The 23,756-nt window shown below is 38.2% G+C and overlaps 1 protein-coding gene and 1 non-coding gene across 3 annotated transcripts in view; one reads left to right on the top strand and one right to left on the bottom strand.

Annotated features, from left to right (window-relative positions):
- The window catches only part of mab-21 (nucleotidyltransferase mab-21), a 31,717-nt gene extending 8,300 nt beyond the window's left edge, over positions 1–23,417 (top strand). The window contains exons 2-3 of one of the 2 annotated variants that reach the window (XR_012411330.1): positions 22,122–22,796; positions 23,017–23,417. Coding sequence is in view for 1 of the 2 variants with exons in the window: in XM_073973266.1 (XP_073829367.1) it covers positions 22,122–22,471 (350 nt within the window). In the remaining variant the exon portion in view is untranslated. Of the gene's footprint in view, positions 1–22,121 lie in introns of both variants that reach the window. The other variant, XM_073973266.1, reaches the window with a different exon arrangement.
- On the bottom strand, positions 21,723–21,794 carry TRNAW-CCA (transfer RNA tryptophan (anticodon CCA)). Its single transcript has one exon. It is a non-coding gene; the product is annotated as a tRNA-Trp (tRNA).
- Positions 23,418–23,756: the final 339 nt, after the last annotated feature.

Below are 23,756 nucleotides of genomic sequence, written 5' to 3'. Positions count from 1 at the left end.
TAAACTAAAACTAAAACAACAACAAGAAAAACAATCAAAGCGAAATCAATAATAAATAGCTCCCAGCTGGAAGTGTGGTGTGTCTATGAAAATATCATGTCAAACATTTCTTCTGGTCACAGTGATTGGCGGCCAATGTTGTTGTTGTTGCTGGCGTTCTTGTTCCGTTTACAAAATTTAAAATCAGAGAAGAAAAAAAACACACACCAGGTTTTCTTTCTTCTGTAGAGGAGTGATAGTGCGTACGAAAAACCGAACCAAAAATCCCCCTCCGAAAAAAAAAACAAATTTGAAAGAAATATCAAATGCCAGGTCGTCTGTCGTATTTATTGGCAGTAATCAGTGACACACTTAACCATAATTGATTTATTTGAGGGGCTTTAAATGCCGATTGATATAATGACTTATAAATTAAATGCGAATGCGATAATAGGTTTTGATAGAACTGACTGAGGACAGACGTAGTGTGGTAGTAGTACATGAATAATATAAAAAGATCTTTGATTTGTGGTTTTTGTGGCTTCTTAACTTAACTTTACCTATGAAAAAAATAACACAAAAAATACCTACCTTGATAAATTTCCGATCTAAAAATTAGTCATTGATCTCGCGACGTTGATAATTCAATTTAAAAGCAAAAATTATTGACATGTAGAGATTTTCTTTTCATTGTATTTTAATTACAGCAACAAACGTTGGGACAGAGGTAATAAATTTGTTAATCATATTTATTGCAAGGTGATATAACGACTCAATGTCAGGTAAATTTATATGCACGGATTATTCGAATTTGGTTGTGAAATCATGTTGAGGACCTATACCCTTTCAGTCCCTCAACATTATTTCCCCAGCAAAATGTTTGCCTCCAAAGATGCAGTTAAATTATATGTACAAGTAATCTGGAAGTGCATCCAATTAAGCATTTTCACTCATGATTTTTACAAGAGCGTGACTACTGAAAGATGCACTCCAAAGCACTGCATTTTAACCAACCCTTTGGCACTGCATTTTAACTGACCCTTGGCACTGCATTTTAACTGCAAATGGATGTGATTCTTTGGATTGCATCCAAAAGCGGTTAAAATGTGAGGAATGGAGTGCCTTTTTCATGACTCCGTTTGAACTGCATCAAAACATGCCGTGATAGAAGTAGTCTACATTGCACTGCTTGCAATTTATTTTGCTTGGTTCACAACCAATAATTGTAATTTGTTGTAATATTAGAATGTACACGATGCAATATTACAACACATATTAAGTGATAACGATCACTATTGTAAGTAAAGGGTGTCCCAGCTAGAACGCAAGAAGTCGTGCAATTTTTGATTGTGCAGGTAAGCAAAAAATACTGTATACACTTTCATACGGGCAAAATGTGCCTCATTGAAATAATGGTTTTAGACCCCAAGTACGAGTATGTTTGGACGAAATCCGTTTCAGAGAATTTGGAGTTGATTTAGCCATGTCCGTCCGTCTGTCTGGCTGGCTGAAGCGCACGATAACTCTCGAACGGAATATTTTGTCCAAACTTAGTTTATGTTCGAAGATGGGTTATATCGGTCAACTCCTTCCGGTACCTCCCCCACAAAAGTTCGAAAATGTTCGGAAATTTTGTGCGCACGATAACTCTTTAAGGGAGTAACCGATTTGGTTCATACTTTGCACATGGTGAAATTTCAACCAGACTAAGATGAGTTTCCAATATGGACTCAGTCGGTCCACTCCTTCGGGTACCTCCCACACAAAATTTCGGAAAAGTTCAGTTTAGGGCCTGCTCTCGAATCGCTTTAATTTGTGTTGTAACAACTAGTATTCATTGTCCATGTTTCATCAGGGGCAAGTCCATACTTCATCAGAAAATAGCCTAAAAGTTGCAAATAACCCCTATGTGTAGTGGTTGGAGCGTATGATAACTTTCGAACGGATCTGCTGATTCGGTTCAAAATTTGGACCTCGTAATATTTTGTCCAAGCTTAGTTTAAGTTCGAAGATGAGCCATATCGGTCCACTCCTTCTGGTACCTCTCTCACAAAAGTTATAAACTTTTCGCTAAAATGGTGCGCGCGGCAACTCTCGAAGGTAGTAACCGAGTTGGTATATACTGTGCACATCGCAATATTTCTACGAGACATAGATTAGGTTCGAATATGGAATTTATATGTCATCTCCTTCGGGTACTTTCCACACAAAATTACCGAAAAGTGCAGTTTAAGAACTGCTCTCGAATCCCTTTGATTTCTATTGTAGCAGTTTGTATTCGTTGCCCCCATTACGACGGCACAAGTTCTTTCAGCGGCAAGTCTATAGTTCCTGAGAAAATGACCCGAACGCTATAAAAAACCCTACAACATCAGTAGCGGGAGTGCACGGTAACTTTTGAACGGATCAGCCGATTCGGCCCAAAGTTTGGCCGTAATATTTTGTCCAAATTTGATTTATAATCGAAAATGAGCCACATCGGTCCACTTCTTCGGGTACCTCCCGCACAAAAGATTAAAACAAATTTCACTAAAATGGTACGCGCTATATCTCTTAAACAGACATGCCGATTTGGTCCAAGGGGATCCAAAGATCTCCTAATATTTTGTCCAAATCTGTCTTCACTTTATGGTATGAGGGTATATCTCTGTCGGCAAAGCCGACTGATACCTTTTTACTTGTCAATGACCATTTTGCATAAATGTTGCGCTATTTCATTAATGCAGCGTCCAATTTCCTCTTTTAAGACTTGAGTCGTCGTCGGCTTATTCGCTTAAATCATCGACTTCAAAAAACCACAAAGAAAAATTCTAAAGGTGTTAAATCGCACGATCTTGTCTCCAAAACGCGAACTAACACGACCGGAAAATGACTGATGCTGCTATTGAATTGTTTCTCTGGCTGTATGACATGTGGCACCGTCTTGTTGAAACCACATGCCCTCTACATTCATTTCTTCAATTCTAGGCAAGAACAAAACTGGTTATCATTTCACGATACCAAACACCATTGACTGTTTGCGCCCGACCTGCCTTATTTTCATAAAAAGGGGTTCCATTTGCTTCTCGTGAATCACTCGAGGATTTTCCTCACCCAAATGCGACAATTCTGCCTATTGACGAAGCCATCAAGATAGAAATGGGCCTCGTCTCTGAAGATGATTTTATCGGCAAAACCAGAATTTTCATGTTGTTTCTCCAATAACCAATTTACGAACTCCCTTCGCTGTCCATGGTCAGCTGGCTTCAGTTCCTGAGGCTTACAATTGAACTTTGTATGCATGAATATGCAAATCTTTCGTCAAAATTGGCTGCATAGTGGATTTGGAGACACCAATTTGCGGAGCTCGGTGTAAAATTGAGGTGGATGGAGTTTGAGCGACATCATCACCTACAACTGCGATATTTTCGGTCGATCGAACTGGTCGAAGGCGCGTTGTTGTCTTTACATCACTAACAGACCCAGTTTCGGCAAATTTATCCAGTATTCTCTTTACAGTTGACTCTTTTGGAGTATTATTGGGACCCCAAATTGATCGCAATTTGGGAACTGTAGCCGCAAAACTTTCACCATTTTTGGTAAAACAATTTCACAATGAGAATGCGTTGTTCATTCCTGTAGCGCTCCAATTTTGCTAACCTCATACCTTCTACTAGCGAATGGCGACAAATTTAAAAATTGCGTTCTAGTTTGGACACCCTTCACATATTCAGGTTTTTCGAAATATTGACCAACACAAAAAACACGCCTGCATGTTCACAGCAATTTAAACCTTATTCAACTGGGCCTTTGGGTCGATGTATTTCACCTTTATATTTTCATTTCACCTCATACCTTCACCTCATACCTTCTACTAGCGAATGGCGACAAATTTAAAAATTGCGTTCTAGTTTGGACACCCTTCACATATTCAGGTTTTTCGAAATATTGACCAACACAAAAAACACGCCTGCATGTTCACAGCAATTTAAACCTTATTCAACTGGGCCTTTGGGTCGATGTATTTCACTCAAACAGTTCCAAGCTTCTTTCGCTGTTTTACAGCTCTTAATGTAGGATGTAACGCTCAGTGCTATTGTTGCCAATTTTAAAATGAATATCTGTTAGCCCAAGATATGGAATTCGGCTGGATAGTTAGTGGCATGCCAACACCAGAAATCTGTTGTTTATTTTGCCTCTGGGACTGAAACGTTTGATCCTATAAATGATTACTTGAAGTAGTTCTGGCTTCCAACGAAAAGTCCATGACTGTTACTGATTTTTGGTGTTAGGAATATTACAAAGAAAATGTAAAACGATGATCAAATGACAGATATGTTGTTAAATTGCCCTTTTGACAAAAAAAAAAACACAACGGGCCTTCATGAAAAGAAGTCCGTGTACTAACAAAATATTTGTCGCTCCTCCACGTGCGTTCATTTAACGTTGCTCTCTCCACACACACAATTCAACCCATTGAAAAAGCATGTACTCACACAATGACACCCCGTAAAGTATGCAATAGAAAAGTATGGTGCCTGACGCTGCTCTAGATCAGGTATCGGCACCAATACAAATGAAGTATGTGCGGTCAGACGCATACAACATCGAGAGCGTAAATTTCGCTCTCTCCACACACATCGTGTGGGTTATTGCATTGGTAAAAATCATTGAAAAAAGCGACGGCACAACCTTCTTCGTTGACTTCTGAGTGAAGACTAAATCAATGTCCGGCAAAAAGGGGCACACGTGCCCTTGATGAGAATAACAACAGAACAACCACCTCTCAGTCTTCGTTCAGAAGTCAAAGAAGAAGGTTCTGGTGTCGGTTGTTTCAATGATTTTTAATTTTAGCAATGCATTAACGCACACGCTGTTTGTGGTGAGAGCGAGAGAGAGTCGTATGCGTGAGGCCGCAAACAATGCATTTGTATTGGTGCCGATACCTGGACTAAATGGTGGTTATTTTGTTGTTACTCTCATTAAGGACACGTGTGCCCCTTTTTGTCGGATGCTGCTCTAGATACGAATTCGGCACCTCTTTACTCGGGAGCATGCAAATAGAGCTTCTCTCTCCACTCACTAATTGAAGAACCATGCACTGACAACAATTTGAGCAAACACTGTTGTCAGTGCATGGTTTTTCAATTAGTGAGTGGAGACAGAAGCTTTCTTTGCTTGCTCGCGAGTAAAGGGCTGCGGAATGTTGGTCTAGATCAATGGTGCACAAGAAGAGAATGCTATTTTGGGTTTTTGTATGGGAAAGAGAGTTGTACTTAACTTTTTCGTAAAGACGCGTGCATGGCTGGTCTAGATTATTCTAATTTTCGCAGGGGTCTTCTATACCAAATGCGTACAAATGATCTTCCATTTAATTTTCCGAAAAAATTCAACCTAACGCGATGATTTTCTTTCGCACTAATTTTTGTGATAACAATAGTGCCAAAATGTCTGAATCATATGATTCAAAAAATATATAAGCTGGTACAAACGTTTGCAAATCTGACGTTATTAACGACAACAACAACACGAGATTATCGCTCGCAGATAAGCTTTTTATTCCGATTATTTTCTTAGAGGCTTTGAAAGATTTGTTATTGGTTGAAAAGAACACAACAAAAAACAAAAACAATTTTAAAATATGTATAGTCGGGAATTTAAAACATTTCTTGCGGTTGTGACAAAGTTTATTTTGTTGTTGTTGCTTTTGTTTTTAACATGAAAACTGCTCATAAATCTGTGTGAAACATTGAAATGTAATCTAAACGACATGTGAGAGAGACCAGCAAAGATTTCATTGATAACGACGACGAAAGAAAATGTATTTGTTGTTCGGCATTTCGTTTGTTTCACAGAGTCAGTCAGTCAGTCCAAAAAGCAAATGTTTTCAAAGAAATTCTGTGATTTGTTGTGTTGCGTTGGTTGTTAGCGTTAGCAATGAAATCGAAGGTGCTCACTCGCTCGTTTGCTCGCTTGAGAATTTTGAAATAAACAAGTTTTGAGTTTTTCAGTGTTTTCAATGTTCCTTGTGTTGTGGCTGGCTGGTCAGTCACCACTTCTTCTTTTGTTCTCATGTCTCTGTTCAAGTTAATTTGTGTTATTGTCACATTTTATAGATTGAATTGATGGCTACAATCAGATATTAAATTGGACAAACATCCATATATATTTTGTTTGGTTTTTTTGGAAAAATAAATTCATAAATATTTCAATATGGAACAAAGTTAAAGTTGATCATTGACGGTGGAGTTGACTTGGTGACAAGGGCGTAGCCATGATCCAAATTAGAGGGGGGCTAACTCTGGTTTTCGGAAAACGATTAAAACAAAGACTAGGGCAAGCAGATGAGGAATGCCTAAGTAAGAAGGACATAGATAGGACTGTCCTAAAGTTAACTGAGGCACTAGTAAAGTCTTACGAGGAAAGTTGTCCCCTTCGAGAGAGAAAAGCCGCCTACGAAAAACCCTGGGTGACAGGGGAAATTCGGAATAAAGGCAAGGAGGTCCGCAGATTTTATAATAGGGCAAAACGTAAGAAAGCAGCTGCATTCTGGGACAACTACCAGGCAAAATTGAAGGAATACAACAAAATTACATGGAACGCCAAACGTAACTCCTGGAAGCTATTCTGCGAACAGGTGGATAGCGTTAACGACGTATCGAAAATTAAGAACTTTATGTCCAAACCCACCCATACACAGACCGAGCGAATGGTCGATGGAAATGGGAAAAGGACGGAAACAACAGAAGAAACTCTAGGCCTTCTGATGAAAACGCACTTTTCGTCGAATACCACGGCCAGCACCGAGGCATCGATTGAGTCGGGTTACTCATCAGGAGATGCACCAAAAATTGAGAACTCGATGGTCAAATAAGCCATCACGAGCTTTTCACCATACAAAGCAGCGGGACCAGACCAGATCTTCCGGCCCTATTACAGCGGGAAGCGGACCTTATTGCGTCCAAACTGGTCAGGATCTTCAACGCTTGTCTAAAATTTGCATACACCCCGCTAGAGGTAGTCTTTATCCCAAAACCTGACAAGGCAAGCTACGCAATACCAAAATCTTATCGCCCGATAAGTTTAACTTCATTCTTACTCAAGACAATGGAACGGACGGTCGACACCATGATAAAGAGTAAAATCCCTAACGATATGCTCAAATTCAAACAACACACATACGTTAAAGGCCGATCAGTGGAAACCGCGTTGCACGAGGTAGTACACCATATAGAGATAACCTTTGAAATGAAGATGCATACACTTGCTGTATGCATTGATATCAAAGCCGCTTTTAACAGCGTTAGCACCGAAACGTTGATCCACTCTTTACACGGGTTTCAGGTGGACAGGGCCTTAAGGAACTGGATGAACCATATGCTAAGGAACAGATGGATAAGCTGCGGGCTATATGACGTCAAAATAAGAGACAAAGTCGGACAAGGAACGCCACAGGGAGGGATACTATCACCTCTTTTGTGGGTTGCTACCATAAACAGTCTCTTAAGGACCTTAACCGAAGAAGGATTTGACCCAGTCTGCTACGCAGACGACGTTGTAATACTTCTAAGGGGAAAGAATCCGAATATACTTTGCAGAAGAGTAGAAACGGCTCTCAAAATTGCATACAACTCGGCCAGATCGAGAGGTCTGAATGTTAAAAAACGGAAATATGTCTATTTACGAGGAAAACGAAGGTGGGTAACTTCGAGGAGGATTTTTAGATGCGACGGCGTCATTTTACGCGAATCCCCCACAGTTCCCCCAACAGCAGTCGCACACGTTGTTCCGAGGAAAGATTAAGCGAATAGTAGATTTTATGAGTCGGGGAAATGTCATGGTGGTCACGTCGATGCAAAAAAACCAAGCTCAACAACAACTGTAGCTTACAACATTGTGATGGTTACAATGTGCTAAGGAAAGATCGCACCAGGAGTGGAGGTGGGGGATTAGCTTTCCTATTGCACCAGTCTGTCCAATACAGACCTATCTCGCTTGAGCCTGTCTCTAATGACCCGTACATGGAATGCATGGGGGTAGCAGTCAGGTGTGGAACTGCCGAGATAGAGTTGCTGAACGTATACATCCCGCCGAGAAATAGCTGTATCTCAGATTACGTGCCTAACATTAGCCCGCTTTTGGAAGGTCATAATCGTCTGGTCCTGGGGGACTTTAATGCGCATCATGAGATGTGGCATTCGGCCCTCTGAAACGACCAGAGAGGTACAGCGCTGGCTGAGCAGATTGACAGCACTACGTTTTGCACGGTGAATGAGGACGCCCCTACCAGAATTAGAGGAGAGTGTCACACCAAATGACGTTACCTGGCAACCCGTCATTTCCCTTGGATCAGACCATCTCCCCATAATTGTCTCCATTAGCAGACCACCCGATTTCATTACCTCTGAACGCCGCACTTTCGTCAATCATAAGAAAGCTGATTGGCAGGGTTTCAGAGAGTTCACCAATCACCGCTTCAGAGAACTACCCAATCCTTCTGATGTTCGGTTAGCGGAAAGGACGTTCCGAGACATCATCACTGCTGCAGCCGCTCGCCATATCCCTGCTGGTCGAATACCCGAAGTAAGAACAAACTTCCCAGCAGAGGCGACGGGATTAGCAAATGAGCGTGATGAGCTTCGCCAAACCAACCCCAATGACCCCAAAGTCAGGGAGCTGACACTGGAAGTTAACAGGCTGGTCGGCGAGCACAAGCGGAACAAGTGGTTAAATCATTTGAAGAGTTGCAACATTAGGGCCGGTACAAGTGAATTGTGGGCAACGGTTATGTCACTCTCGAACCCTGGAAGAAGGGAAGATAGGACCTCAGTCACGTTTGGCGTCGTTACGTTGGCTGACCCGAAGAGGTGCGCAAGTTATTTCAATCGACAGTTTGTCGAGCACCCCGAGAGTGACAGGGCGAAGAGACAGATCTCTTCCTGCCGAGGAGGAACCACCACAGTTTACAATGGATGATGTTGCCAATGCCATCAGGAACGCTAAATCATCCAAAGCGTTGGGCCCTGATGGAATCTCCATGGTAATGCCGAAGTAGCTGGATGAGCCGGGAGTGGAGTATCTCACTAAAGTTCTCAACTGGTCGCTATCCACCCTCATTGTTCCTGAAGTCTGGAAAATGGGCAGGGTGGTCCCACTACGGAAGCCCGGCAAGGATGCCAGCAAAAGTGAATTGTACAGGCCGATTTCGCTTTTGTCGCCCGTAGCAGAGACCCTTGAGGCCTTAGTCCTCCCCAGTATCAGAAATAGCTATCAAGTTGACGATCATCAGCATGGATTCCGTAAGCAGCACAGCACGACAAAAGCCTTTGATACAGCCAGGCACTCCACGCTGTTTGAGGACATTGAGCAGACAACCCTCCGGCCAAGCTTGAAACGTTGGATAGTCAATTATATGTGTGGACGCCAGTCGTACGTGGAATTCAGGAACAAGGAGTCCTAACCCCGTAGATTGAAACAGGGAGTTCCCCAAGGTGGGGTGATATCTTCGGAACTGTTTAACCTCTGCCTCTCCTGTATTCCGCCCCCTCCAGACGGCATCGAGATCGTAACGTATGCAGATGATTGCACGATCCTGGCGTCGGGTACCTATCCTGATGACATTTGTGAGAGACTGAACAACTATTTAACCGATCTTAACACCTTTTTCCATTCGAGGAATATGCAGATTTCCGCCACAAAATCAACAGCCACTCTGTTCACCACATGGACAGCGCAATATGGAAGAGAATTGAATGTCGTGGTCGACGGTGGCAGAATTTCGACCACAAACTGTCCCAAAATTTTAGGGGTCACATTCGACACTACTTTCACGTCGTGCGCGCACGCCACAGCTATCTGCGACAAACTGAAAAGTAGGAACAAGGTCCTCAAGTCCCTAGCCGGCAGCACTTGGGGTGCAGATAAAGAAACCTTGTTGACCACATATAACGCGATAGGTCGGTCTGTGGTAAGCTATGCGGCGCCAGTCTGGTCCCCGAGATTATGTGATACGAATTGGAAAAAGATTCAAACTTGCCAGAATGCCGCCCTGAGAAATCTTCAGTGGACCATCTACATGAGGAGGCAAAGATTCTTCCAGTAAAGCAAAACAATGAGATGCTTTCGTTGCAGTACCTGCTTGGATGTTACCGTGTGAGCCATCCCAATCACCATCTTGTGGGTAGGCCCGGCACATACAGGCAGATCCGGAAGGATATCCATGTTCTAGAGGGAGAGGTCCAACGATACAGGAGAGAACCCCTAGATCAACAAGCGTATCAAGCAGGTTTAAATAGTATTCACACGGATTCAGTTGCCAAGGCCTTAAGCAGTTATAGTGTGAATAAAGTCCTCGAAATACATCCCCCATCTATTGCAGCTGAGGAGCGTCAGCTGCCACGACAAACTAGAGTAGTTTTGGCTCAACTACACTCGGGATATTGCAGTCGCCTTAATTCTTATTGGGCGGAATTCGACCGCGCCGTGCAAGACATCTGCCCAGTATGTGGCATGGGCCGGCACGACACATAACAAATTTTCAACTGCCCAGCCAACCCTACTCTGTGGTTACATCCCATCGAAGCAGCCACTTTCCTGGAACTGGAGATAGACCCAGAGCCAGAGTGAACAAAAGAACGAACATACAAACATAATAACAAACACTGTTACAACAACAACAACCATGATTTTGCAGTCTTCGTGGATATCTTAAAAAAGACCGGATCATGAATGAACCCAATTCTCCTCGGACATTAAAATTATATATTTCAAGAACACTAGGAAACTTATTTCCCGTAATTTCAAAAGAATAAGTTTGCAAATACAGTAGAGTATTTTGCTTTAAAATAATACTTTCAACAAAAACTTCAACGGTGTACCTACATATGTATCTCCGATTAGATTGCCAAAAATAAAACATATTTTTATTTTTAATTTCTTTTTTTGTTCGACTTATCAGTGAGTCTACTAGTGTGGTCTACTAAGCGTGAAAATTCCACGAAACACAATGACCCACACTGTGATTAGCGCTTAGATAATTAAGCACCTGCTTGAGATCAATGAATGAACATATTCTACGTCCACACCCATTTATAATTGTGTCTATCTGTCTGTCTGTCATTCAATAACAGATAAATTTCCATTTATGTGCCATTTCAATTTGTTTTATAACAAATAATAGCTGATAAATTAAAAATATATTTTTCTTAGGAAATGTTATAACATTCTAGAGTGTTTTTTTAATCATACCTGCGAAAGTCGTGTGACTAAACATGGCGGCGAACTATGCACTCACTAACTTGATTTGTGCGTAATATCACGAGACCAGCCGAGATATGGCACAGTGGTCACAGGGTTTTTAGGTGGATTAAAAAAGGTTTGGAAGAATTAACGAAAATCCACTTGTTATACAGTTATTGTTTAACTGTCATGTGACGCTACAGTATTGCTTTGGAACAATAACAAATTTGTTTCGGGATTTCCTACTCTCGAAATTAATTTTATTATTTATTGGTCTGTCAGAGGCAAGGTATTAAATTATTTCTGATTAATATGGAGTAAGCAAAAACTTAATAAGGCAACGGCAATTATATCAAATTATAACAGATTTATTAACACCGTTGGTGACAGTAATAAGGGGTTTCATTATTTAAAAATTATAATATGGTCTAATTGGATTGTTTTTTTTAAGTAGTTTTGATATGTAAAATTACCATTATAGGCAAAATGAAATATTGTTGTTTGGTTGATATATGTCATGATGAAATATTATGTTCTAATGTCTGGTCGCTTTTCATTGATTGCTTTCATCAAATGAAGCACTTGTGTTAGGTACAGATCGACTGTGCCGTGATCCCATCAAAGGCAGAACATTACCTTGATCGATGGATATTCAACTTCGGCGTTGATTTGGCTGGTTGTTTGCGTTTGGAATTATCCTAACGTATCCAGTTTTGAATGCCAGTGGCCATACTATGCAAAATTATTCTTTTTTGTGGCTTTAAAGAAGCATTTGTGACACACAAAGACGTGTTTCAACGTACAGCTCCAATATGGCATTCGACCCAAATTCCTTAGCTTCAAGCCACATTGGACTCAATCCCCTGCTTTTCAAAAAATCCTAATGCTTTTAAAGTTTGGAAATAACTCGTATTGATAACAATCTTCTTAGAGTAATTCTTTTAATTCCTCATCTTCAAACATTTTTGGCTGATTAGGCCGCTTTATTTATATCTGTATGTCTTACATAATAAAAATGCTTTAATTACATAAATACGAGCTCTCTCCTTCTTAATATATCGTTGGCCAAATATTCTGCATGATAATAAAATATCCACCTATGTTGACCATTTTTGTTGGAGAAGTTTTGTGACCACTGTTAACTTCAAATGTCAAACTACAGGTAGTTCGTTCAAAAAATGTAACTAAAATCCACAAAATACCTAAAATCCGAGGGTGCAACCAAAGCAAAAATTACACCATACGTGATCAAACTGACCACATTTTGACCTGATCAAAAATATGAATACACATGGGTCGCAAATGCTTATTTCGATGAGTTACGGTAACCGTGGCATGCGAAGTCTGCTAGAAGTAGCCTGGAAATCGCTTCCGAAGGTATAAACGGACAGAGACAAGTCACTCTCGGTATAAGTCTAGTAATAGCGGTCAATCTTCAAGATCGTGACATATAATTGCGCCACGAAATTTCGATTATATCTCAAAGTTCTAGAGGTGTCATTGGTCCAAGCTTAACCAGGAAATGACCCGTATTGGTAGTTTTAAGGGAGAAAAAGTTTGGGTGGTGATGGTTGGAAGAAAATTGGAAATGCGGTTCCTGTGTTCGATCGTCTCCATTTCCTTCTCATCCTCACAGAGCCTGTAATAGTCATTAACGTCATCGTCCCATTTATGGTAAAGGCCCTGATATAGCACTGTCCAGTGAAAACTCCCGTCATTACTCTAACTTCAGCTTTATTCAGGTTCAACAGAGAATTCGTTCTTTTGACAGACAGAGTTGACCAGATCTTGACACAATGCCATAAATCCCTGGCTCTTTCGTCGGAGAGCGTCTTAATACTTTGGAAAAAGTAACAAATGGGTGCTATGATGGAGTCAGCGATTGCTAGATCTGTAGACTGCGATCCTCGTCTAGTTAACTCGTCTGCTTTTTCATTACCCATAAAGTCGCAGTGTCCTGGTACCCAGCATAGTCGATAGCTGTTAGTTAGTGTTCTCAAGGCTGACATCTGACTTGATACAGGATTTGATGGTTTTAAGAGCCGCTTGACTATCCACAAAGATAGTCACCGGTTCAAAGATCCCTGCATCCAGACTTTATAACAATTCCGCTGCCTTCAAAATCGCGAAGATTTCAACCTGAAAAACACTACAGTTGTTATCTAACATGTAAGTGTACTCAAGACCTAACCTTTCACAGCAGACGCCAGCCTCATAACCTTCTTCCATCTTGGAACCGTCTGTATAAAATGCCAGACCGTTTACTGCGATTCCAGTCATCTCTACTAGGGATAACGACATCTATATAGTCAAATCTCAGGACTGATGATATATAATAGCTTAGTTTTCCACGTTGGTTCACATTGATACCTGATTTATTCAGAATACTTCCATGCCAATAGGCACAATCGCGCCAGAGATTCTGTTCATGCATCCTTAGGGCAATACAAGTTCTCTTTTTCGATGTTTCTTGAAAGTCCTCCTTGGCGTTGTCCTTGGGGACACCAGCCTAGAACAATGTCATTGTGTGGTCTGCGCAAGTCGTGGCGTTACAAGACCCATTTCCCCCTGCGGATTTGTATATGGACAGGGCTACAATTATTTCGGAGCACTAGTTCAGAATTGTATATTTTGTTAGGGCAGAAGATTCTCCGAATTTGCCTAAGCAGCGGTTTATAAATATGTACTTGAAGTTTCCGAGTCGTCGCTTGTGTGAAACTCCAATTCGCACAGCAGAATAGATTTGATGCTACAGTTAAATTTTCTGAATTTTGTTGAGAGAAATGGCACTACATCTCCAAACTTTGTTGACCTAACGGAAAACATTTATTGCCTTGTTAATGCGGTCGCTGATATCTGCTCCATCGTATTTGATAATATTTCTATCCAAGTAACAAAAGTGTTTTAAGTAATCAATGGGTTGTCCATTTATTGTGAGTGCCGATTGACATGTTGAGCATATTCTCATAAGCTTAGTATTTTAAGCATTTATTTTTAGACAGATTTTGCAGACGTTTCGCGTTAGCAATTCCATTTTAGCATTGACGTGATCGAACCCTGCACGTTGAGAAGGGTATGCTTTCTTTGCCGTTGAAACGGACAGATATTTCGGCATTTCTATACAGTTGCCTTTTTAGGGTTACAATTTTAAGAGGAATGCCTTCGGTAAAATCGAATCGAGCACATAAGATGTACGGTGTAGCTGAAGTTGAGCCATTACTTTGCTGATTGCATTTAAAAATGTTATTTCTCGTCAATTGTTGCACTGGGTGAGATCACCTCTTTTGGATTGTAACCATGGTACCCTTCTTCCATTCATTGAGCAAGACATTTGACTCCCACATGTCGTTAATAATTGGAGTAATAGATTGAGCGATGGGTTCTGTCCCATACCGAAGTAGCTCCGAGGGTATGTTGCGCGGACCTGCTGTCCTGCCATTTTTAGGTGACTTCAGTGTTGTTGTTGTTACTTCTTCATAAGTAGGTAGATCTGTATTTACGGCCTTTCTTGAGTTGCGGCGCAGAAGGAGATACATGGCTGGGTCACATTGGCTGCTGGTTCCTCTATGCTAAAGAGGTGACGCCAGTGGTCTTTTTGCTCCTCGGGGCTGCTTTCTTCCTTGATTATTGCTATAGGCCTAATATTGTTACCACACATTTCCGTAAAGGTTTTTTACACCACGAATATTTCAAATATTAGAAGCTTGTTCAACCAGATTGTTGAAAGATATATGTTTGTCTCTACGGGCTAAACGATTAACAATATTTGCAGCTACACAATAGTTATCTTTGCCTAGTACTTTGGCGTCATTTGTTTTGGCTCTTAGGAGAATATTGCGTAATCGCTTGCGGTGTTTTATTGCATCGAGAGTCTCGTTAGTGATCCATGGCTTTTGGGTTTGCTTCGCAATTCCAATGACGGAGGTTGCTGCTTCTTGCACGTTGTTGCTATATTGTCCCATGTGTTCATGTTGTTTCCCTGGAGGTTTTCTGTTAGATCTTCCTTATATCTGTGTGCAGTTTCTGCGGAAGAGTTTTAATTTTTACACAGTTGCAAGAGGTTTAATTTTTTAAAACGGCCGGTATTAAACGTTGTGTACAAATTAGCAGAATGTGATCTGTAAAGGCGCCGAAATTGCGTTTCGAAAAAGAGAGAAATAAAAACACGAACGTTTTAATTTTCAAATAATAAAAAGCAGAAGCTTTATTGAGTAAATAAATAAATAATTATAAAGGGAAAATAGAAGAACAGATTACCTGTGTTACGAGTGGCGATCGAAAACAAAGTGTTAATAATAATACCGAAAGATCGCGTAGGCTCAAAAACAACACTCGTTAGAAAACTCCTAGATGGCATATCAATGTTGTTACAAAAAAAAATCAAACACAATGAAAGTAAAGCGAAAAGCGAGCATTTCCAAACAATGCAAACTTAACTGAAATATATTAATTCCTACTTCAACATGATCACTATCGATATCTGCTCCACGTCTTGTTTTCAAATCCATGAGCGAGCCGAGCAAAAGTTAACTAATGAGAATACGATCGATTGCATTTCGCGTTTGGCCATCTGATAATTCACATGTGTATTTATGGATATATTTATGTACGAACTTTGAGGCGCCCATAAATAGACTATTTCAGAATTCAGCAAGTCTATCGCCGTTATCGTTTCTTATGCCTCCCTTTGGTAGAGAGCTTATAACTGAGTTAAGCTGAGAGTGAAATAAATCTTTAGAATCTTCATTATCGGGTTCCGTTGGGGCATATCACTGCACGTTAAATATGTTGTGGAACTTTGAGTTAAGCCTTGTCATGATGATACGCTCGGATATGGCTTTATATCCAGGGAGAGCTTTGTTAGTTGGTTGGTGATGAGAGTATACCAACTCCATTTATTCTGTTAGAAGTATTCCCGGAACATCGTGAAAATGGTGAAATACTTTTTTCTCAAAAAAAAAAAAAAAAAAAAAAAACATTTTGGGCGTATGAACCGAAAAAAGTATGGATAGGATTAAACCTCAAAAAATTGCGGGGATATCGATAGATAGGTCTTTTTTTATCACACTATAGCGGGATGTACCCGCAGGAATGGACCAATTGAGTCCATATTGGAACATCATCTAAGTCTGGTAGAAATTTCACGATGTGTAAAGTATGGACCAAATCGGTTAATTCCTTTAAGAGTTATCGTGCGCACAAATTTTCCGAACTTTTGGGGTGGAGGTACCGAAAGGAGTGGACCGATATAACTAGACATCGGATTTTTGCATGTTTTTTATTTCTCATCCGATTGGACTCAAATTTTGGATCTAGGCGTTTTGAGGGTCAATTTTTCGATATTTGGGGTCATATCAAAAACATGCAAAAAATATGCAAAAAATATGCAAAATATATGCAAAAAATATGCAAAAAATATGCCAAAAAATATGCAAAATATGCAAAAAATATGCAAAATATGCAAAAAATATGCAAAATATGCAAAAAATATGCAAAATATGCAAAAAATATGCAGAATATGCAAAAAATATGCAAAATATGCAAACAGTTTTTGGGCGAAAATCGTCATAAAAGTCGTAAAATTTACAATTAAAGTTGGAAAAATCATCAAAAAACACTTTAAAGTGTCCTAAATTAAGACTGTTGGCCATTTAACGTCGATTTTATAGCAGATTATTGTGTTATTGATACCTCTTACGACGGTGTGGTGTAGGGTATATGGTATTGTAATACAATTTTTATTGTTAAACTATGCAAAAATATAAAATTTGATAAAATATCAATCATTTTATGTAAATTTAATATTTTCTTTGTCTTAATTTGTAGCTTTAGGCTGGTTTTAACGCAAAGGGAAGAAATCGATGTCGGATTTTTTTAGGCGGGGGTGCCGCCTATACTGTTTACTTAGATTAGATTTTAGATAGATTTAAGATTAATATTGCCAATTGAGCACCATTGGAATAAGTTAACGCGTGCTACTGGAGCCTCGAAGTTATGAAAATCTCGTCTCTCTCGGCGACCTATATCTGTGGAACGGTTAAAGCTATTTGCCAGTATTATGCATTAAAGGCCATTCTGTTTATTTTATATTCAAAAACAAAATGGTTAAGTATTACTGAATTCGAGATAGAAAACCAGTGCCCCGATTAACGTGACTATCTGGGTATAGCCGACTACTTGGAGAACGCATTGTTTTAGTTATTCGTCCTTTTTAATTAATTGGTTGTAATCTGGGGTGAGCTCGACTCGGAGTTAATGTGACTTTTTTATGAATTTCGAACAGTTGTTCTTTTGTAAGTTTGGGTCGAATATTTCCGGAGAAGTTTCCATCTTCGCTTTGTTAAGATTTTTGTCGCCATTTGACTCTTTACGGTGGACTAAGATACCACAGGTGATTTATCATTTTTTATTTCCTTTTACACTCTATGTTTTTGTATTTCAATAGATTTTCAATGAGGTCTAGGTCTTCTTTTGATGCTAAACGCTTCGTAGAATCTGAAGAACCATCTGTCCCGAAAATAATCAGGCGCAGCTTCAACAAAAACTTCTAACCATGAAATTGTCATTGCTGCTGGATCCCTGTAAAGCGTCTTATAGGAACGTTAGTCGTATCATTTTTTCTACAGCAGAAGCTCTCGGAGAGGACCCCCAAAAAATATGTGATCTATAGAAGCTTTATCCGTTTATTCCGGAGAATAAACAGCGAAAATACTTGCAACAACTTCAAGGAAGATACCCCAAAACAAGGCCATTTGCGTGCACTGGCATGGAAAACTATTACCAGGTATTCCCAAAACAGTTGCTGTTCTGGTATCATCTGGTATGGGGTAAAGAACAACTCCTGGGCGTTCCTGAAACTGACAGTAGCTCAGGGGAGAAACAAGACTTAGCAGTGTACGAATGCCTAGAATAATGTGGTCTTACCTGCTTGGGCAAATGTTAAGTCGAGAGTTTCTGTACCTGCGTACAGATTTATAAGAAGTATTGTTGAGAGGACATCAAACAAACATATTCCGGACATCAAACAAACATATTCACGCGATTTCTATAAGAATAGTCTGCGATTGACAAATCCAAGTTCGATGTAGGCGAGAATGTTTTAAAACTACTTCCCAGCTGACTTCACAAGAGCAAGAGGTCGTAGAAGCACTTTGTGTTTTCATCTTTCGAGCCCGGTTTAACGCGCCCAGAATGTTTGTTATTTTGTTTATTTATTTTGTATCAAAGGACAACAACTGAGTGTTATAAATGAGAGTGTGGGTTATTGATTTTACAAAACCTATAATGAACAAGATAATGTTTATGTATATATAATATTGGATGGATTGGGTAAACATAATCAATAGGTTGAAAAGGATTAGAGACAATAGATTGAGTTTAATACAACAAATAGTGAAAGCAAAATTCAGAAATATTTTTTAGGTCGAAAAAAGACCTAAACCGCATTGAAGATTTATTGAAATATGAAACAAATATCAGATAAAGGAAATAACAAAATGATATATCATCTGTGGTATCTTAGTCCTGAACTTGTTGGCCTGATCTGATAGTTCAAACCACCGTAAAGAGCCAAATGCGACAAAAATCTTAACAAAGCAAGCAGAAGAAGATGAAAAAAACCAAACTAATAGTACGGTTACACTAGAGTTTTTTTGCCGGGTTAACCCACTTCGAGAGGATTTGACGTTTGCGCTATGGAATTGACATTTGAAATCCATACCCACTCGGTTAATCCGGCTAAGTGTAACCGGGTTATAACAAAAGAACAACTGCCGAAATTTGCAGAAAAAGTCTACCAGGCGTAATTACAGGGTATACTTATTTGTTGTTCAAGAGATTAAGCATTAACTTCGAATTTATTGAAAAAGATCCTGTAACTTGACCGCAGAACATCAATTACCAGGAAGGGTAAAGGATGTTAAACAACTTGAAAGTTGTGAACGACATAGCAGAGCAAGGAGTCGAGTTCATCACCAAGTAGTCATCTTTACCCAGATAAATAAATAAATTTAAATATGAACAAAATGTAAAAGACATTTGTTTTCATTCCCAAAAATTGATAATATGGGAAGAAATAAAAATAATTTAAAAATTAAGTTACAATGTTTTATTTACAAAAGCACTTAAAACTAGAACATAATTTTTAATGATGGATTCTCTCAAATAAAACGCTGGTGGCCGTTTAATATTGCCACAATTTTTAATTTAAATGCAAGCGCTTTATTTGAGAGATTTAATCATTAAAAAATATTTTCTGGTTTTAAGTGCATTTGTAAATAAAACACTGTAACTTATTTTTTAACTATTTTTTATTTTTAACTTTTCAGCATTTAATTTTTTTGACCACTGGGAACCTCATAACAAAATTATAGCCAATTTAGGCCGAAAATGTAGAAAAAGACTTTAAAATACCTGAAATCGTGTTGTACCGTTATATAGGGGCTATCCCAAAACCTTGACCTGAGTCCAACATTTTTAGTGAGGAAGTTTCTGTACCATTGGGAACCCCAAATGCCAAGTTATAGCCAATTCGGCCTAAAAAATTTACCAGAATCCTTAAAATACTTTAAATCGGGTGGTACCGCTATATGGGGGCTCTAAGAAAAAAATGGACCGATATTGGTTTTGGTTTCATATTCATGTATTGTCATCCAAGTCTGAAAAGTGTGCAAAGTTTTAGTTCGATTGGTCAACTACAACTGTGTGGAAAATAAGTTACTAGATTTGACCTAAACAGACACAAAAGCAAGTTAAATTAAACACTGTAAAAAGGGTTTCTTCACAATAGACTCCATTTTCACCCTAAGGCGTTTTCGGGACATTAGCTTTATTATCTTGAATTCAGTATTACTTACGTATTTTGTTGTTCGGCAAGAAATATTAAGAATAGTATGGCATTTAATTTAATGCATAACACGGGTAAATAGTTTTAACCGTTCCATAGATATGGGTAGCTGAAGTCAAATAGCCAAAAAGTCGAGATTTTGATAACTACGAGGACCCAGAGGCATGTGTTAACATATTCCAATTGTCCTCAAACTTTAACAATTTTAAAATCTAACCAAACTAAACATTTTAGGGGAGTGCCGCATAAAAAAATCCGACATAGATGTTTTCAATTTGAGTTAAAACCAGACTAATGAAACAAATTAAGACAAAGAAAATATTGAATTTTAAATAAAATATTTGACAATTTAACAAATTTTATATTTTTTAATAGGTTAATAATAAAAAAAAATGGTATTACAATATACATATAACATATATATTTTTATATCCACACTGTGGTAATGGGTCTCAATAGCATAATAATCTGCTAAAAAAGCGACGTTAAACGGCCAACAATTTTAATTTAGGACACTTTGATGATTTTTCCCAACTTTAATTGTCAATTTTACGACTTTTATGACGATTTTCGGCCAAAAACTGTTTGCATATTTTGCATATTTTGCATATTTTTTGCATATTTTGCATATTTTTTGCATATTTTGCATATTTTGTGCATATGCAAAATATGCAAATATGCAAAATAAATACGAAATATGACCCTGCCATTGAATTTAGATTTCTTTGAAACGAATTTTGGTCCAATCAGAATCTTCGTATCTCTATTATTAAAAAATATGCAAATATGCAAAATCCGATGTCTAGATATAACCCATCTTCCGACTTAAACTAAGTTTGGACAAAATATTACAAAAGCCAAATTTTAGACCGAATCGGTTAATCCGTTCGAGAGTTGCCAGCCAGACAGACGGACGGACATGGCTAAATCAACTCCAGATTGTCTAAAACACATTTCGTCCAAACATAATTGGGGTCTAAAACCATTATTTCAATGAGGCACATTTTGTCCGTGTGAAAGAGTATATACCCTCGCTAGCATAAAATCAATCCAGCGATTTTTTCTTGTTTTGGTTTTTTTTTTTCATCTATAAACATTGTTGTTTCAGAATCCGCAAAAACTTCCCTGGTGTAAGCGGTTTTCATTTAAAGTTAGTTATTCCAATTGTCCCAATTTGAACTTCTATATCTCAATGACTGTAAAAACTACGAAGATATCATCAAAGACAATCTTGTGGAGAATTTTCATTTTTATACTTTAGTCCCAATTTGATAGGACTTGCGGTTTCCAAGCAAAATCGTGAAAACCGAAAAAAAAAACCTTACAAATGTCAACTTGAATCGCGATTTATTTAAAAAGCGCTGCTGCGATTTTTTAATTTTTCTCATCTATGAACATTGTAGTTTCAGAATCCGCAAAAACTTCCCAGGTGTAAGCACCTTCCATTTAAATTTGGTTCAAGAGCACCGTTTATCAACAATTACATATATTTTTTATTTCATTTTACATCATTTTCAATGACAGACACTGTACATGCCACTAAAGAAAAAAATTTTGAATTAATAATAAATTCATTATTTTAATTAATTTCTTTCTTTGCGCACCAAAATAATAAATAAACAATAATTAATAAAAATAATTACCAAAAATAATAATTACCAAAAATAAAAAAAAACTGAATTGACCCCGACGTGATTTGAACACGCAACCTTCTGATCTGGAGTCAGACGCGCTACCGTTGCGCCACGGAGTCCGTTAGATGCCGCACAACAAATCATGCATACGATGACAACAGTCAAACAATTTCAAATCACATTCAATTCATTACTTTGAGGGTTCTAAAAATAGAACAAAAACACACAATTCCCACACAGTTGAGAGAACATTGTGGTTGGCGGCGTTCACTAATGTGTACAGAGAGTAGTTCAAAAACAAATTTATTTAGTATTAGTTCGTTTAAGTAATTGTAGTCAATGGGGGAGAGCGAGAGACCGGTATTAAATTTGTATTATTGTTTTTGTTTTTAAACATTTTTGCATTTGCTTTAATCTACAACGTTTATTGTTTTTTCTCTTTTTAGGTGCCAGCCGGCGTCGTTGTCTAAGCATTTTGAAAACCCTGCGTGATCGCCACTTGGATTTACCCGGCAATCCAGTTACCTCGTATCACCTGAAAACCTTACTGCTCTATGAATGTGAAAAGCATCCACGTGAAATGGAATGGGAGGAGAATTGCATTGCCGATCGTATCAATGGTATTTTCTTGCAATTGATTTCGTGTCTACAGTGCCGGCGTTGTCCACACTATTTTTTGCCGAATATGGATTTGTTCAAAGGTAAATCGCCGGGTGCTTTAGAAAATGCCGCCAAACAAGTTTGGCGCTTAACACGTATTATGCTGACCAATGCGCGATGTTTAGAGGAGTTGTAAAGCAGAAGCCGGAGAATAACATACGAAATTGTGATGTTGTGGTTGCCTGATGTCAGACCAAAATAAAAGACGGACGGGACTTACATATTGAATTGATTTTAGACTGCAAAATAATAATTCATGGTATACCACAGCAGCAGCAGCAACAACAACCACGTAAACATAAAGACAAAGAGATATGTAAAACACCTGTTTAAAATGTTAAATTGTAAAATAGTTAAAACACAAATCACTTTTAATTTGCCACACAAAAAAGTGGTTAATTTAATCTATAGTTTAGGCTGCTTAGTTATGTTTGTATTTATTTAGTAGATGTTTTATTTAAGCTGAAAACACATCCAACGTTTGGGTAAAGTTTTGTGTCGTTTCGGCCATTTTCACACTGTTGGGCATGATGCAGAAAAATTCAAATTCATTTGAAACATATGCCGGCAAACAGATCAACGCTGGACTTTGGTGTCGGCGTCGCCCTGTTGTTGTTGTTGTTTTTTCTCAACGCCTAACACAAAACTTTACTCAAACGTTGGATGTGTTTTCAGCTTTAGAATTGATCATTTTCACCAGTGAAAACTTTGCATTACTGAGGTCAAAAGCATTTCTTTTTGCATATGTAGATTTTAGTTGCTTTTAAATTCATCAAATATCACCCTTGAAAAAAATTAGTATTGAATATTAAAATTCAATTCTGCATTACTTGTATACATGAAATCCCAAAAATTATTATTTAGGACATTTTGAAACTACACAAAATTTGTTTTTTTATAATTAAGCCTAGTATATATGTTATTTTTAAATATAATTAAAATAAAACACCCTAATGTAATATTTTTGCCAATCAAAATATGGAATGAAAGAAGCCCAAAAATAATGATAAAAAATGTATACGATATTTTTTCGAAAAAGTTTTGATGCAAAATTTTCTCAAACCCAAAAAAATAATCAAAAACTATTAGATTAAAAACAAACTACATAAAAATTAAATATGCATTATATGACATATAAATAAACTCCTATACTATTAAAATTCATTTTTAAGTTGTAATATTTATTTTTTATTATTTTAAAAAACAAAATACATCAACAATAAAACAAATAAAACATTGTATAAATTATAGCGCTAAAAGTAAAGAATAAAAAACCGCAAACTTTGCATGACACAAAACAAAAATATCCCAAATAAACATAAATAAAAATTAAAACACAAATATATTAAGAAGAAAAAACGACAAATTTAAAACTAGTGCGTTTCATTTCGGCTTAAGACGTGCCTTGTTGTTGGAGTCCC

The sequence above is a fragment of the Musca autumnalis genome, unplaced genomic scaffold, assembly GCF_047663935.1.
Source record: "Musca autumnalis isolate F117 unplaced genomic scaffold, ASM4766393v1 scaffold_3, whole genome shotgun sequence".
In the NCBI taxonomy this organism is placed as follows: domain Eukaryota; kingdom Metazoa; phylum Arthropoda; class Insecta; order Diptera; family Muscidae; genus Musca; species Musca autumnalis.
This window is presented reverse-complemented; position numbering and strand designations above follow the sequence as displayed.